This window comes from Myxocyprinus asiaticus, chromosome 49, assembly GCF_019703515.2.
Source record: "Myxocyprinus asiaticus isolate MX2 ecotype Aquarium Trade chromosome 49, UBuf_Myxa_2, whole genome shotgun sequence".
Classification (NCBI taxonomy): domain Eukaryota; kingdom Metazoa; phylum Chordata; class Actinopteri; order Cypriniformes; family Catostomidae; genus Myxocyprinus; species Myxocyprinus asiaticus.
The window spans coordinates 2,160,594-2,177,535 of record NC_059392.1 but is presented as its reverse complement, the minus strand read 5'-3'; the positions used below and the strand labels follow the sequence as shown (position 1 = coordinate 2,177,535).

The following is a 16,942-nucleotide window of genomic DNA, read 5'->3' as shown; positions in this document are numbered from 1 at the left end:
AACTGACAGCATTTGTGGCATAATACTGATTACCACAAAAATGTATTTAGACTCATCCCTCCTTTTCTTTAAAAGAAAAAGCACAAATTGAGTTTACAGAGAGGCACTTACAATTTAAAGGCAGAAATGTGAAGCTTATAATTTTGCAAAAGCACTCACATTAATTCTTCTGTTAAAACTTGTGTATGGGGGCCTGGGTAGCTCAGTGAGTAAAGACGCTAACTACCACCCCTGGAGTCGCAAGTTCGAATCCAGGGCATGCTGAGTGACTCTAGCCAGGTCTCCTTAGCAACCAAATTGGCCCGGTTGCTAGGGAGGGTAGAGTCACATGGGGTAACCTCCACGTGGTCACTATAATGTAGTTCGCTCTCAGTGGGGCGTGTGGTGAGTTGTGCGTGGATGCCGCGGAGAACAGCGCGAAGCCTCCACACTCGCTAATTCTCAACGGTAACGCGCTCAACAAGCCACGTGATAAAATGCGCGGATTGACGGTCTCAGATGCGGAGGCAACTGAGATTCGTCCTCCGCCACCCGGATTGAGGCGAGTCACTACGCCACCATGAGGACTTAGAATGCATTGGGCATGCCAAATTGGGGAGAAAAAGGGGAGAGAAAAAAAAAGTGTATTATTTGAGCTGTAAGGTTGCTTAAATCGTAATTTTTAGGGTCATTTTGGGGTTTTAGGGTTGACAGAGCTAGGTGATCATGGCAACAAATTTGTAAAATCGGATATAACTTAACAAAGAAAAAGTAAGTGATTTTATCACATAAAATCATGTTAACACGCGTATTGTTTACGTCTTGTGGCTATACGTTTAAAACAGTGAGTATTTTAAAGTTTATGGATTGACTTCCATTGTAAGTGCTTGATATTACACAGATTTTTGCTTTTTTTTAAAGAAAAGGAGGGAGGAGTTGATATTTTTTTTGTGTGGTAATCAACATCATGCAACAAATGCTGACGATTGAGCTTAACTTGTATTGAACCCGATTTTGTCATGGAAAGGTATGCAAAAAATGTTCCTACTCTCTGAAAGATATTAATGTAATAAGTGTCCTGAGATATCTCACCAGTCTCTGTGACAGCTCTTGACTCTGTGAACAGCAAACAAATATGTGTCCGCGGGCCGCGAAAAATGACGCTTTCTGCCTGTCAATCATTTTGTGCGTTCTTATAGTATTGCAGTTGCAGCGAATTATTAAGGGTTATTGCCATTTTTATACCATGTTGCTCATAACAGTTGTCAGTTGAGGGTGCTATTTTGCTGCTGTTGTTTTTGACAACCGTTTCTGCTTGTGTTGGTCTGAATAGCCGCTTTTCCACTATCGGGCCAGTGCGAGCCAATCAATTGGCCAGCCGGGGCCAATAGCCTGGGACTTCGAGCCGCAAGACTAAAATCTATCTGCATTCCCACCATCTGGCCAATAGCTCCGCAGCGTTGCCCTAAAACCGGCTCTTAATATGCCGCCCTGGTGCCAACGTTACACACCTCGCCCATTTCACAAGTATGAGGGAAGCACAAACTGAGGTATCATGTTATCTAGAAAATGGAGTTTAAATTGATTTAAACATGAGCTAGCCAGCAAGATAAATTAGTGAAAACTCACTACCTGTGACTGCCATGATGTCCCGAGTGGTCTCTCCACTAACAGTGGGTCAATGTCCCAGCACACTGTCTATGAAAGTTCACCGAACCATGGAAAGTCATTTCTTTGGGCACTGCTTTGTCCGTTTTTTTCCCCCCGAAACTGTACCGTTGTGTGCTGGATACATATCCTGACAAGTTCGGCAAAACTCTGCCTTTGACATTGATCTCGCCTCAATCCCCGATTGGCCTTGTTTGACACAAGGGTAATCGGTGGGCCAGAGGCCATTGGCTGTTGGCCCTGAAAAAGTCCCAAGGAGGCACGATGAAGCCCCGGAAGTGACAGTGTGAACACAACTGGCCCTGGCATGCACTAGCATGCCCTCATTTGGCCCGATAGTGGAAACGCGGCTATTAAAGCTCATTTGATATCTTTGGAGTGTGGGGTTTTGGAAAAAGGGGCCTTGGCTAGTCCAACGGCTCAGCTTGGGGCTAAAATCGCTTACGTCACCTTTAAGTTCACTAAATTAACACTGATTATCATGGATAGGTTAAATTTAGGCTTTAAGTTATTTTTACATTTAGATTTATGTTCTTTATATACACTTTTTTTGCGCAAAGTGACTTTGTTCAGTAAGGCTAAATCTTAACTGTCAATAAGGAAGCTATTCTATTAATTCAATTGCAAACATAAATAAATGTTTATGTATTCAACGAGTATTCCATCACGTTTTCATTTTTGCCGTCTCTTCCACTTCGCTCTCAAATTAAAAAAGTTAAGTAACCTTTGTAAATGCCGCATGAAGTTGGGCAAATTCAAACATTTGGTGAGTGTACCAAGAATTAAATTAAACATAGATCTTGCGGTTTGAAGGAAGCCTTGGATTTTCCTTCCTTTCCATTTATCCTAATAAATGTTAAACAGCAGGAAGATGCTTAGCAAATCAAAGAAACCGTAATTAAAGATTGCGCATTTATATGCGTTTAAATAAAATGATGTTTCAAGATGTGTTTGGTTCTGATTTACGAAATAGGTTGAGATCCAAGAATTATGTCAAGCAACTGATGTCAAAACTTGCCAGACCTTTATGGTCCATTTATTTAGTCATAAATACCTGTTTACATTTTTTACCCACCAGTTCAGATGCTTTCGTGATCTTCAGCAGTCTTTCTAGTCATGGCTCATATGTACACACTCTCTTGGGTAAAATCAACACAGCCAGACATCAGAGTCGTGAAACTTCAGTTTGCTCAAGATCTCTAAACGTGCTGAGAATGCACAGAGGTGTCCGGAACATTTCAAATGGCACAAGAGGGAAATTCCAGAGCCGTTGTGTCAGGCCAGAGCTGACTTGAGAAGGAAACCCCATTATGAGTAGTTTTGAGATCTGAGAAACAGGAAGAAAAAGCACTAACAAAGACTATATTGATGTAGTTGGACATTTTTTTCAACCATATTTCATTAATTAAGCCCAAACTGTCAGTATGACATCTTTAAAAGTCTAATTTGAACATAGTAAAAGTCTGTCATTTTATTATTTTTGGACCTGGGGTGAACAGGGCCTTGTTCTTGATTTAAAAATTTGTCATATATAAACACCAATTTTGTCAACGTATTTTTCACCCGAAATGCCTCTAAATGGAGCAGAACAGGTTTCTATGACATTTAACTCTTTGAGTTATTATTTACGTTACAATCTGAGCTGTGTGCCAGACATATTTGATTAATACGTGTTTGTCTATTGCATTATCCAAGACCAATAAAAACACCCACAAGGCTTTACTGTATATCATACACAAGTGTACTCATTGAGCCATTTGAGGAAAATCTATGAAACATGACGTTTGGAGAGCTGAAAACCTTCAACAATAAATGGTCGGATCTTAATTCTGTCAATCAACAAATCAACTACTAGTCTTTAAATTAAAAGTTCAGGATAGTCTTTAGAAAAGACAAATAATTCTTTAGGATGGATCTTAAATAAAGACTTGGACTAATACTATGACTTTGGCTCTTTTTCCAGCTGTTTCAGTATGATATTTGTGTATTGCATTTGTTATATTCTCCCCTTAACCTTCCTATACTCTTCGGTCATTTCTGACCAAAATAAATTTTTCAGATGTAATAAAAATGGTTTCCTTTACCTGAGTGGTTCGGGACTTGCCATTTGAACACACAAACAAAAATTGGGCTTGATTGGATAAGTCTAAGTGGTCATAAAAAAAGTGACACCTTTACTGTTCCCGGTCAAAATTGACCGACCATAGGAGAGGGTGGTGGTGGGGGGGGGGGGGGGTACTATACAACATGCTGAGTGCAAAACATGCACACACAAACACACTGGTGACACTATAACACACAGATATTTTTTTATTTATTTTGTCAAATAAAATCTAAACAATTCAGCCACAATGCAAACTACACACACATAAATGAGGGGGTGAGACCAACACACCCACAGTGCAGAACAAACACACACACAGAGAGAGAGAAAGAGAGAACAAAGCCTGAGTCTGACCCCAATGTAAGAAAGTTAACCTATTCCACTACGGGAAAGTTTATGCTTCGGTACGGGTGCCTCACCTTCCAGACAAAAAAAACTGAAAGAAAAAAAAAGCAGCCAAACTTTGACAAAAAATAGTTTGATACTGTCTAAATATATATCCAAATGCATAACTTCACATTTTGATAGAATTTAGATAAAATTTAGAATTACTAAACAGAAGGTGGCTGCACAGAATACTGATGCCACCTACTGGCTATTATTGTCATAACATGATTTTCAAGTCATGTTATTTTTCTTTTTTCACCAGAGGGCAGCAATCTGCCCCCAGTACCTGAGAAATTCTCATATTTTCTTCATGTTTCAACTAGGTTTTTACTGTAGTGAAATTAATACATTTTATAATAAATTTGCTTATATGCATATGCAAATGAATTGTGAAACTGAGAAATGTATATGCAATAAGATCTAAAAAACATAAAATCCCAAAAGAAGAGCAAAATTATTATTATTTTACTTCAGTGAAGAAGAAATGTTATCATTTCTTTTTTTTTTTTTTAAACATACACTTGAAATATTTCTGGTCAAAAATGACCGGGGACAGTTAAGTAAGCAGCCCTACTTGAATAGAATAGAAAGGTTAAGCAGCTCAATATGCATCTGTTTTAGATTTACTATTAGGATCAACAAAAATGATACATTTTTGGCTCAATGGATATAATTTCGTTAACATTATATTTTTGGTAAAAACTCCTAAACAACAGCACCTGTTGACATCCCACAGTTCAGCCAGCCTTAAAGCGACAGTTCACCCAAAAATGAAAATTCCCCTATCATTTACTCACCCTCATGCCATCCCAGATGTGTATGACCTTTTTTTCTTCGGCAGAACACAAATGAAGATTTTTAGAAGAATATTTCAGCTCGGTAGGTCCATATAATGAAAGCCAACAGGGGCTTTTTTGAAGCTCAAATAAGCACATAAAGGCAGCATAAAAGTAATCCATACGACTCCAGTGGTTTAATCCATGTCTTCTGATATGATAGGTGTGGGGTGACAAACAAAAAATTATCCTCCCAGCCCTGTAGGTGGCGATATGCATGAAGAATGTGAATCGCCAAAAACACAAGAAGAAGAATGTGAAAGTTAAAGTGGAGATATGGGTTACTTTTATGATGCTTTTATGTGCTTTTTTGAGTTTCAAAGTTCTGGACCCTGTTGACTGGCATTGTATGGACCAACAGAGCTGAGATATCCTTCTAAAAATCTTCATTTGTGTTCTGCAAAAGAAAGAAAGTCATACACATCTGGGATGGCATGAGGGTGTTTTGTGAACATTGTGCATGTTTGAATTGTGCTGTTTAGGCCTGACCAAACTGTGAGATGTCATTAGGCTAATGTATTTCATGATATACAGTTCACAGATATCATTAATCACCATGTTTTCAAAATATCTTAATATGAACTTTATTGTCCAGACACGTATTTTTTGGTAATTTTACTCCAGTCCACTAGATGCTCAAACCTTCTTACCACAGTATCTCACCCATTCAAAGAAGAACATCCAGGAAAAGTGCTGGCAGCTTTTCATTCACAGCGGCAGCAGACCTTTCATCTTCATAAAGTATCATGGCACGCGATCATCACATATATTACTGCATAAAGCTGCTTCTGGTGTGCGCGCTATTGACCGCGGCCCGCGGCACTGCTGACAGAACCAAAACACTGGACTTCGATGTCAAACCAGGAGGAGTTGTGCACACTTTCTCTGCTAAAATGGTTAGTGAACCTTCTTAATATTTAGAAATAATATTTATATAATATTTAATAATTATAAATGACATTTTTCTGATTGATTTGCTGTGTACACAGCCGTTTTCTTTCGTTGAGACTCTCGTTCTCAGTCATTTTTTACATTTTAATGTGTGTTAAAAATTCTACTTGTACCCTTTAATTGTTCAAACTTGTTAAAATGGACGCGTTGAACAGAAGTCCACACGTCAGGTTCTCATTGGACTGCAGGAGCGTCACTAGAAGCGTAGCGCGCCTTCTAGCGGCTGGAGTTTTGCGTTTTAAAGGAATAGTCCCGCCAAAAATTACATTCAATTATTTTCTTCCCATTAGAGGTTTTTATGTTTTTGTTTTCTGCCGTGGAACTCAAAAGGAGAGGATAAGCTAACATTGTTGGGGACTTGGATCCTCAGTCACCATTCACTTTAAGGTGTATGCACAAATATGCAATGAAATAAAAGGCTAACAACCCAGATACCATGCTGTTTTAGATAACATCTGCTAAACGTCTTAAAAAGATCAGATTTATAAACATTCTAATCCATAATCGTATCAAAGACATCTGCTGAATGTCTTATAGAAATCAGATATATTGACATACAGTATCAGATGAGTAAACAACGTAAAAACACATCTTCCAGATGTAAACACACACACACATTTACATTTATGCATTTGGCAGACGCTTTTATCCAAAGTGACTTACAGTGCCCTTATTACAGGGACAATCCACCTGGAGCAACCTGGAGTTAAGTGCCTTGCTCAAGGACACAATGGTGGTGGCTGTGGGAATTGAACCAGCAACCTTCTGATTACAAGTTCAGTGCTTTAGTCCACTACGCCACCACCACTCCGTGTAACCCACACATCACCCGCACATCAAATAAATAGACGTGTGGGTGATGTATAGACATATGTACGAAATCAGTGAGTGAGTTAACTCACTTTTATTTTAGCGGCAGTCAAGGGCGTAGATTTGTCGCAGATTTGCAGCTAGGGTTGCCACTTTTGAAGTTTTAATATAAGGGACACTTAAATAAAAACTGCATAATTTATATGTTAAAAATATATTTATTTTAATTTTTTCGGTTATTTGTCTTCTTTATCTTATGTATACATTTTGGATGGTTTATACATATTTTTATAATTGTATTTGTTTTGTTTTTTTCCTCCACCTGTACTTGTCTTTATGATTGTATTCATACATTGTTTGGTCTTATTGAACATTTGTGGACTTTTCAGACGGTCCCTTACCCACAGTAGGCAAATTTTCCAACTTATATCAATGTTAAATTGGCGATCTGGAACGATTTCACCGTGATGCCATCTGATCAGCTTAAATACGGGACAAATTGCGTCCCGTATTGATTTAATACAGGATGCATCATTTTATCTTTAAATACGGGACGATCCCATATTTTACGGGACGGGTGGCAACCCTAGTTGCAGCATTAAGCATTTACATGTTTCCATTGAGCATGGTATAAATATTGTGGGGGGGTTTGTACTTGCTTGTTTTGATCTCCCCCCGGAATCTACGCCCCTGGCAACAGTAACTGTAGATACTGTGGTATTTTGGCGGGAACTAACTAGAAGGGTTCTCTTAGAAAAACACTTTCAATCGTTCACCATGTTAATCATAGTTTTTGCCAAAATACCATATAGTGTTCACTGTAAAACCTTGATAAGTTCATTTGGGATCGCTTTCAGGGTCATGATGTTGAATTTTATTGACAACAGTAGTGGCTAATACCAAGCTAGCAGAGTCAAGCAGTATTTAGGCAGGAACTATGGTGATCATGATTAATTGTTTAAGGGTCGACATCTTTGAATTCCGTGTCTTACCTTCAGTAGATTCGTTTGATACATTTGCAAACATTTAGTGGCCTAACGTCCTCAACCTGTTTCCGGTCTTCTTTCTTGTTTTAGAAAAAGTATGAATGCACTTTTACATACGCATCTCAAGGAGGAACCAATGAGGTGAGACAAATTTCTATACACACACTTGTTTTTGTTTAAAGCTAATTTGTAGGCCAATTAGTTATATAGAGTTCAACACAGCTCACAAATTATAAATACCCCTCAACATCAACATTTGTCACATTATATTATGTAGTGGTACTAATGCTAGTAATTAGATGTATTAATTACTATTCAGCATAATTTCTTATGCTGAGGGGCAATGAAATCTTTGATGTATATTATTAAAGATAATTGAAGGAAGGGAAACAATGGGATTTGACCCTCATAAGGTTTGCAGCTGCAAGCATTTTTTATTTTTTTTTCTCCCCAATTTGGAATGCCCAGTTCCCAATGCGCTCTAAGTCCTCGTGGTGGCGTAGTGACTCAATCCGGGTGGCGGAGGACGAACCTCAGTTGCCTCCGCATCTGAGACCGTCAATCCGTGCATCTTATCACGTGGCTTGTTGAGCACGTTACCGTGGAGACATAGCGCGTGTGGAGGCTTCACGCTATTTTCCGCGGCATCTACGCACAACTCACCACGCGCTCCTCCAAGAGTGAACCACATTATAGTGACCACGAGGAGGTTACCCCATGTGACTCTACCCTCCCTAGCAACCGGGCCAATTTGGTTGCTTAGGAGACCTGGCTGGAGTCACTCGGCACGCCCTGGATTCGAACTCACATCTCCAGGGGTGGTAGTCAGCATCTTTACTCGCTGAGCCACACAGGCCCCCCCCAGCTGCAAGCATTTTTAAACAACATCAACCATTGTTTGTAGCATAAAGCCGTTTGACACGCCACAGCAGTTACGTGATGTCGTAAAACCTCCTGATTTCAGAGAATTGCCCATAAACTCTAATAGCACAGTTTCAGACTTCAGTGTGTATACCTTTGTGTTATGTTCCCTGTAGCAATGGCAAATGAGTGTTGGACTAAGTGATGACAACAAGCTGTTTTCCTGTTCAGTATGGAGGTAAGGTTAATAACACTCTTTTATTTTTTTTTAAAGAAAGAAGGTCTAGTTACTCAGTATACCAGTGTTTTCTGCATTGCTATTCAGATTTTTAATATCTGCAGTGGCATGGCAAAAATAAATTGCTCAACTGATGCAGTTCTTAGCAGTGAGTCAAAGAGAGATTGGCAAATTGGACTGAACTGAACATGAATCATTGATCTGAATTGGTCACTTCCTGGGTGGGGTCAGTAACCCCCATTGCAAAAACAAAATCCTGTCATATTAAAGATGTGGTTTATGCGGACAGACAAGCTGGTCTAATCTCGGTTGTCTATATTTTCGAACATTGTAGTGTAATTTGAGATGAAAGAGGGAATAGTATTGATCTTTGTCTATCATTTTCATGAAAGGCCCCAAGGGAAGTCCTACTTGTTTTTCACCCAGTTCAAAGCCGAGATAAAAGGAGCCAAGATTGAGTACGCCACCGCATTTGTAAGTACCCATTAACTCCATAAAATCATTTCATACTTCCCGTCATTACTTGTCTCCACGTCAACATTCAGCAATCCACAGAAAATGACTTAATATGAAGAAACATGCATTTAAAAGATTGAGAATATTCAGAACATATGTTTTATTTTTTATTTGCACATAAAAAGAATCAGCACAGATATTTCCAGAGCATGTTTAAGATATCACTTCAGTCAGGACTTTGACATTTGCCTCGTATTAAACCTTATTTAAGACACCTAAAGCTCATCGACTCTCACATCAAAAGCAGTCAACCTTTTGTGTGCAGGTGTTGCAAATCAAGACTTCATGAAAACGTATTTATCTTCAGATTAAGTGGAAATTCTCAGTAGTGAAATGACACTGGCGTCTTGGTGGCCTTGTCCCCTGTGTAAATAGCAGAAGTTCAAAAGCGTGTTTGAAGCAAGCGCTCCATAGACGTTTTCTCAGACAGGATCTCTTTATTATTCAGCCCACAGCTTCTTCATTAGTGTCTGGTGTCACTTATTCCTCCATCTTTTTCTCTCTCAGTCCCAGACAGCCGTGGGTGGACACAAGGATGTAGCTTTGAAAGAAGAGGAGTACATTGTGTCAGAGTCCACAGGTAACTTTTATCGCACATTACACTAGTATTACTATCCTCTACAGGGTTCCCACGGTCAAGCCAAAGTAAGTTTTCCAGGACTGAAAAAGTAATGGAAATGAATAACATCTTAAAAGTCATAGGAATTTCTATAGTGATTATACATTTTTTGAATAACGACTCTTTTATAATAACAAAATATTTTATTATATAAAATATTTAATAGGCTAAGTATTGCTTTTTTTTTTTTTTTTTTTTTTTTAAAAGAGTATCATTTTAATATAGTAATGATTTGTGAGAATTTTTCAATTAAGTCCTTTTCAATGAATCATTTGAAGCAGTTCTCAAATCAGTCTAATGAATAATTCATTAGCTAATCAGACTTAATTAAAAAAAAATGTAAAAAATCTTGTACATCAATCACAAATGATTTTCCTTGCCTCCCTAGATTTTTCTTATGCCCCCTCAGAAATTTGTCCACCCCCCCTCCCGGTCCAATAAAGAGACAACCACTTGCCCACCTAAAAGATCAAAATGGGTCTATGGGTGGCAATGCCCCTCAGATTTTCCTTGTGCCCCCTCAGAAACTTCTGGCACCCCCGTTCCAGTCCAATAAAGAGAACCACTTGCCCACCCTAAAGATCAAAATGGGTCTAAGGAGGGCACTGCCCCTCAGATTTTTCTTGGGCCCCTTCAGAAACTTGTAGAACCCTTCTCCTGGTCCAATAAAGAGACAACCACTTGCCCACCCTAAAGATCAAAATGGGTCTAAGGGGGGCATTGCCCCTCAGATTTTCCTTGGGCCCCCTCAGAAACTTGTAGAACCTTTCTCCTGGTCCAATAAAGAGACAACCACTTGCCCACCTAAAAGATCAAAATGGGTCTATGGGTGGCAATGCCCCTCAGAAACTTCTGGCACCCCTGTTCAAGTCCAATAAAGAGAACCAATTGCCCACCCTAAAGATCAAAATGGGTCTAAGGGGGGCACTGCCCCTCAGATTTTCCTTGGGCCCCCTCAAAAACTTCTGGCACCCTTCTCCTGGTCCAATAAAGAGACAACCATGTGCTCACCCCAAAGATTGCATCTTAGTACCTGCCCTGTTGTGGAAATTCATTAGTCAAAAGGTGTAGGAACCCCTCTTCCCCAAGTTCTAGATTTTTCTCCAGCTAGTTTATTTGACACACGCAATCTTTGTTGTTTTCCAGTGGCCCACAGAGATGGAAAATTCCATTCTGAGCTCTCAAAGCTCACTGTCATTGGTCGGACACGCCACGATGAACTCTGATTGGCTGATCCATGAAAGGATGTCCAATCGCACAAGGACATTGGTCGTTTGACAGCTATTGAAGCTCTGCCTTTTAACTGTTCATAAGTTAAGCCAAGGAACTCAAGACCACAGAAATTGAAGATAGCACTTCCTGCAACAAATACTACAGAGATTTCCTACAGCTTCTATAGAGACTGTGAATGACCAAGAACTGGATTGATCATATAAGGGAGTTAGACAAAAAAACAAAAACAAAAATAAAGTCTATTACTGGAGATAAATAAAGGATACATATTGTTGAAACAATTTGTACTTGTACATTTATTCATATTTTCCCATAAGGAAGTGAGGTGATATGAAGGCTTCTTATTGAAATAATTAAAGATGCAAGTTAGCTCAGAACAGTAGTTTGATTTCTCTTCCTGACAGCATTTATGGGTTTAGGGTTTTCAGCCTGATTTTGGCTTCATAACCTGCAAAACTGATTGTCAAGAATAAAGATATTTACTTTCTGGTCTTATGCTGGTGTTCCATGAGAAATCCATCAAAATCTTTGGGGTATGTCGGAATCCTTTTATTATTTCTGTGGTGGAGGAAAGACAAACAGTTACTATATTTTCATTTTACAATTGTGCTTTATTTCAGTAACTGATGTATTGAGATTTTAATAAATCTGTTGTTAGAATATTGGTTTCTGTCCTTCTTCAAATTTGCTACAATGAAAGTAATTATGTTGATATCAAATGCATTTTTTTTGTATACATATGAGCACTTCACTTGGCTGAAAACATTAACAAATTAATCAAAATATTTAATAAACAAACATCCAAGGTGCAGGGTGTATATATATATATATTTGTGAATGGCAAAATGGTTTAAAATTCTGCATACATCTATAGCATTTGTGTGGGCTTGTAAAAAACATCTGCAAAAGGATGTTTTCACATATGAGCATTTTGCATGGTTCCAGATCAATTCAAACAAATCCTACAGTTGAAAGGATTACCAACTATGGCTGATTCTACAACATTGCTTGATTTTCATTTTCAGCAATTTGTGATCCGAAGGCGTGACATTTAACACCATTTACAGATTCTGTGGCATTCAAGCGTTTCAAATTAAATTAATGCAAAAAATACTTTGTGCAGTCCTACACCTTTAAAGAGCTTGAAATGAGCATTGTAGCACACTTGAGGGAGACATACTGCTGCAAGAGTACCCTGCAATTTTTTATTCGGTTTTGCAGTACCTGTTAAGATATGCTTATATTTGAATAATAAGTGCCACCCACTAGCATTGTGATTTCAATAAAATGTCCTCAGTAAGCATGAATCTGAGGTTGACCATTTATATTGTCAATGCAACAATCTAAGACAAGACAATGGCTGAAGGGTTAGGACAGCAATAAAAATAAGCTTTTCACAGATGGGGGTTGTTGAGAGATCAGGGACACTGGAATTGTGACTGCTTCCCACTCCAGATGCCATCCAAGGCTAGAAAATAATCTCTTACCACTGTCAGCTTACCTCTGACGAACAGTATTTAGTGGTCACTAGTCAGCCGAAACCATGTCGCTATCTAGATTTATTAGTACATGATGTTTCTGTCTTTATAGACTCTTAGAGAAAACGCATTACACGCTTCAGTTGCAGTCTAAGAGATTTTACAGACAATAAATTGCTCTGGTCTCTAGAACAAACTTACCGTAAAGGTGCCTGTCACACCGTATACGGCCTTCTTTCAAAGATAGTGTGTTATGTTCTGCTCTGTGCCCTGAAGCCACTGTCCGCTCAAACAATAGTTGAGAGCAGTCTCCGTCTAAAAGGGTAAGGTGGCGTTTTCTGACCTTTGTCTTTTGCTTTAGGATTCACTCTTCCGATTGTGCTGGCGTAGGGGTAAGGAGGGGGCTTCTGGCCCCTGCGTCCTGTCACAGTCGCTGATTCGTTTCTTTGGGAAGCGACCATCTCCTGAGTTGATTTTAGTCTTTGTTTTGTATCACGAAGCCCTTGATCTTTCATGGGGTATGCTGGTGGAGCTACAGGTGTGGTTCTTGTGTGTGAAGGATGGGCTTTGGTTGATGAACAAAGTGTCATTTTGCCTTTTACACTGAACGGTGGCTTGTCAGAGTGGACCCCATTAGAGGACGCCTCCCCGTTGATTCCACGTCTTGATGACTCCAACTCACGTACACCCGTATTCGAGCGGCATCCCCAGAAAGAGTCCCCTGGTTCCTCTTCACCCATATCAATGCTGGCCGTCAACACATCTATCTGCTCGACCACCTAAATCCCAGGAAAAAGCAAAGCTTGTATACTTATTGGAAATGCCCCTTCTGGTTCCTTGAAACAGAGTACTACACATGTCTCAAGGGTCTAAAAGGCAAAACAATCAGGGCGCATTTCACGCAAGAGTGCCGACAAGCTAGTTTACAAGATTATGAAACTATGGCAGAAAGCAGCTCTTCCATCCAGCTGCTCCCTGTCTCAGCTAGGATAATGTTCCTCTTCCACATGGAATACATTTGCTAATTGGAGCAGATCAGGCCAATCCTCTCTGCATTAAACTCACTATCCCCTCGTGGTGGTGAAAATGTTCAGTATACAATATATACAAGGTACTCTATAAACAGTAATATTGATATGAAAATAAATACAACAACATACAAAATGAATGGTCCATGTGTTATCTGAAGTATGAACATTAAAAGTATCCTGAAGTTGATGGATAGTTAACAGTTTAGACAGCTTAAAAGGATTTAACTAAACAGAACATTTAAATGGCATCCTTTGTTTAACTTAATATGAGAAACATCTGCTAACCTCCAATCCCACAGAGTATTGCAGAAGCCAAAGTAAAGAAAAAAACTTTTACCTCCTTCATTTCCAGATGTATCTCTTTCAGGCCATGTAGAACTTCCTCAAGATTCACCATGACTCTTTCAATCTGGTCCTGAATCGCTCTTTGGGTCTTCCCATTTCCTGGTCCATTGAGATCCCCTTGGGCAACTTTCATTTGGTGGTTAGTATTGGGTTTGTTGGCATCTTTGGTAGAGATCATAACTTCATGTGCCAGACTGGGTCTATTTAAGTCTTGCGATCGATGTCCCAACGATCTACTTAAAGTTCCCTTTCCATTAGAAGTGCAAAGTTCATATTTAAAGGTTGAATTGTGAGCACCAAAGCAGTCTTCATAGGGTTCCGTCCAGTCTGATGCATGTCGCTTCTTAATAAGGGGCCCTCTCACAGAGCCTGATTGTTGCTCCTCCACACAAACAGGCGCTCCACAGTTTCCATGACCCCTGAACTGTGTTGGCGAGTCTAGAACACACTTCCTTAAGGAGAGGTGTGGCTCGGTCTGGTGTTGGTGGACCACAAGGCTGCATTCTCTCAAGCTGGAGTTCACAGAGACGCTGTTATGTTGCAACACTCTGGTTAACTCTGCCTGACTGCCCTGTCCAGCCACGTTTAGTCGTGCGTGACCCCCCTGGTTGGCTAGACATTGCTTGGAAGTGTGATTGTATCCATTGCAGGAGGAATTTGCGTGCATTGGTCCACAAGTGTTCATTATGTAGTCCCCATTCCCAAAATATGCGAGGAGGTCCGCTTGAGGTCTTGGCAGTTGTTGGCCCATATCCCTCTGAGCTTGTAATCCATTTTGTAATTGAAATCGGGTTGGCGTGGTTGGTTGTTTGGTCTCTGGGAACATGCTGTGGCCTCAGAAGGAGACTCTTGAGAGGATGTGTCCCTCCTTCCAGTGTCCAGGTCTCGTCATCACCAGATGATTTTTTGCATCTGCTCTACTTTCAAACTTTCCCTTGCATGTTCCTTCACTCTGACCCCCACCCTCTCATTCATCGCTTCCTCCCGGGGGTTGTTACTGATGTTATCCTTGTGTTTTTTCCTCTGCCCCCTTTCTCTCTCGCTCTGACTTTGCTCTTGTTGTCCTGTCGTTGGCAGAGGACCTCTGTTTTCCCTCAAACTCCCTGCATTTCTGTTCCTCTGGCTTTTGCACGCTTCCTGCCTAGGACTCCCTCACTCTCTGTCTCCATTCTCAAGCTTTCGCTCCCTCGCTCGTAATGCGCTGCCACCCTTTCTGGCTCATTCTTCCTCCCACTCCCTCACATGGCTTTTCCTCTCTCTTTCTCTCTCGCTCTCGTTTACCTACATGCAGGATCTCTTCGTAATTTAATCAGGGATGATGGTGGTGGTGGGGGGTTAATCCAGTGCTGTGTCTCCATGTATGCTCTCTGTCTCAGGACTGATCTGATTATTCTTGTTCTGCCTCAGTACCCTACAATTACACCCAGGATTTCATAGTGGGATGCCAGGGGGAGGCATACTCTCCTGCCAGTGCTTGATGGGGCAGCACAGGCAGTGCTAGTCCTTTTAAACGCATAAAGATGTGACTTTAAAATTAATAACCTGACACACTGCAGCAATGAAATAATTTCAATAATTATGCTTTATACCTGTAGAAAATAAAATCTGTTCTATCAATACAAAATATTTGATCTTTTTATCAACACAAATTTTTAATAACAAAGGAAAATATCAACAGCAGTTTTAAAGTTATGAACATCAAAAAATTGCACCCCTGTTGGAAGTCTTTCAAAAACGTGACCCACCCAAGTCTATATTTCGCACTGTTGTTAAGTATTTCTATGTGGTGTGGTTACACAGCCCTGTTAAATTTGTATTCAACAAACCCATAATTGAAAGGTAACAAAAGCTAACTTTTACCATTGTAGTTCTCAGCTGCTTTTGGTTTCAGTTCTTTTCTCATTTCCACATAAACTAACCGATTAATCTGGAGAAAGGTCAGAATTTTACCCTCTGACACAGCTTTGATTCAAGTCTAACCAAACAAAAATACATTCAATACAGAAACCCTTACACCCATATTAACTGGGAATCAAACCCATGACCTTAAAGGGATAGTTCACCCACCCCAAAAAAACTGAATTATTTTTATGGCGATCCAAATTCCCATTACTTTTTCTCCTTGGAAAAAAAAAAAAAAAAAAAAAAAAAGGAGAATAGTAGTCTTAGTCACAATTTACTTACATTGCATCTTTTTTTTTTTTTTTTTACATACAATGAGACTGAATGGTGACTGAGGCTAACATTCTGTCTAACATGTCATTTTGTATTCCCAGAAATAAAGCCATACAGGTTTGGAACATGTAAAGGTAAATAAATGGTTACAGAATTTTCTTCTTTTCTTTTTTTTTTTTTTTAAGTTTCTGTTGTAAATGTTACTGATGAAAGAAAGTTGCCACAGGATGTTATCGTCCACGTGGCTCCTGGAGAGCTAACGGCCCCCAAGCGGTGGTCAGAGGGGCTTCTGTTTGACTTGTGACACATTACTGCAGTGACGGTAAACACAGCGCTTTGAGCCGTCACTCTTGTGCTGAGTGAGAGCCATAAATAGCAGAAAAATGCTCAAACACAGCAGCTCATTTGAAATTCAGTTTGGACAAGTGACTACTGTTACCTGTCAAGACTGCAGACACTACATAACACACACAGCCTCGCAGACCCCATTATGCCAGCTGCCGAGTGTTTAAACTCACGTTTGCCCTAAACAGCTCCAACACTGGGTTTTATTTAATACAGAATTTCGATTATACTGTACATAAACCCAGGTTAAGTAAGCTTCTGGTACCTGATTGTAGCATGCTATAAATGGGCTTCTCTTTTTTTTTGTTTGGTGTTCATATGGTAATTCTACACCATTGGCACAAGACAACTGAAGGGCAACCGAGAAGGCAGTCATGCAT

General features: G+C 39.8%; 2 protein-coding genes across 4 annotated transcripts; one reads left to right on the top strand and one right to left on the bottom strand.

Annotated features, from left to right (window-relative positions):
• The first annotated feature begins 5,625 nt into the window (after nt 1-5,625).
• On the top strand, nt 5,626-11,848 carry LOC127438512 (myeloid-derived growth factor-like). The gene is made up of 6 exons (XM_051694153.1): nt 5,626-5,870; nt 7,812-7,862; nt 8,759-8,820; nt 9,213-9,294; nt 9,844-9,916; nt 11,102-11,848. The coding sequence occupies exons 1-6, from the start codon at nt 5,721-5,723 to the stop codon at nt 11,179-11,181; spliced, it is 498 nt and encodes a 165-aa protein (XP_051550113.1). The 5' UTR covers nt 5,626-5,720; the 3' UTR covers nt 11,182-11,848.
• On the bottom strand, nt 9,418-16,564 carry LOC127438500 (uncharacterized). 3 transcript variants are annotated; one of them, XM_051694135.1, is made up of 4 exons: nt 14,035-16,564; nt 13,010-13,445; nt 11,672-11,746; nt 9,418-9,877 (listed from the first exon to the last, which is right to left on the bottom strand). In XM_051694135.1, exons 1-4 carry the CDS (start codon nt 14,866-14,868, stop codon nt 9,840-9,842), a joined length of 1,383 nt encoding a protein of 460 aa, XP_051550095.1. In that variant the 5' UTR covers nt 14,869-16,564; the 3' UTR covers nt 9,418-9,839. The 3 variants fall into 3 exon arrangements, 1 of the variants encoding a protein (XP_051550095.1); XR_007896751.1 differs by lacking the exons at nt 13,010-13,445; nt 14,035-16,564 and adding an exon at nt 12,868-13,003; XR_007896750.1 differs by lacking the exons at nt 9,418-9,877; nt 14,035-16,564 and having other exon boundaries at nt 12,868-13,012.
• Nucleotides 16,565-16,942: the final 378 nt, after the last annotated feature.

Excerpts from the sequence above, each read along its gene's own strand:
- LOC127438512 (XM_051694153.1), top strand. The coding sequence starts at position 5,721 with ATGGCACGCGATCATCACATATATTACTGCATAAAGCTGCTTCTGGTG. Across the intron at positions 7,863-8,758 it reads CTCAAGGAGGAACCAATGAG|CAATGGCAAATGAGTGTTGG; the intron begins GTGAGACAAATT and ends TGTTCCCTGTAG. Across the intron at positions 9,295-9,843 it reads TTGAGTACGCCACCGCATTT|TCCCAGACAGCCGTGGGTGG; the intron begins GTAAGTACCCAT and ends TTTCTCTCTCAG.
- LOC127438500 (XM_051694135.1), bottom strand. The coding sequence starts at position 14,868 with ATGTTCCCAGAGACCAAACAACCAACCACGCCAACCCGATTTCAATTA. Across the intron at positions 11,747-13,009 it reads TCCTAAAGCAAAAGACAAAG|AAATAATAAAAGGATTCCGA; the intron begins GTCAGAAAACGC and ends CCTCCACCACAG. Across the intron at positions 9,878-11,671 it reads CACCAGCATAAGACCAGAAA|CTACATCCTTGTGTCCACCC; the intron begins GTAAATATCTTT and ends CTTCTTTCAAAG.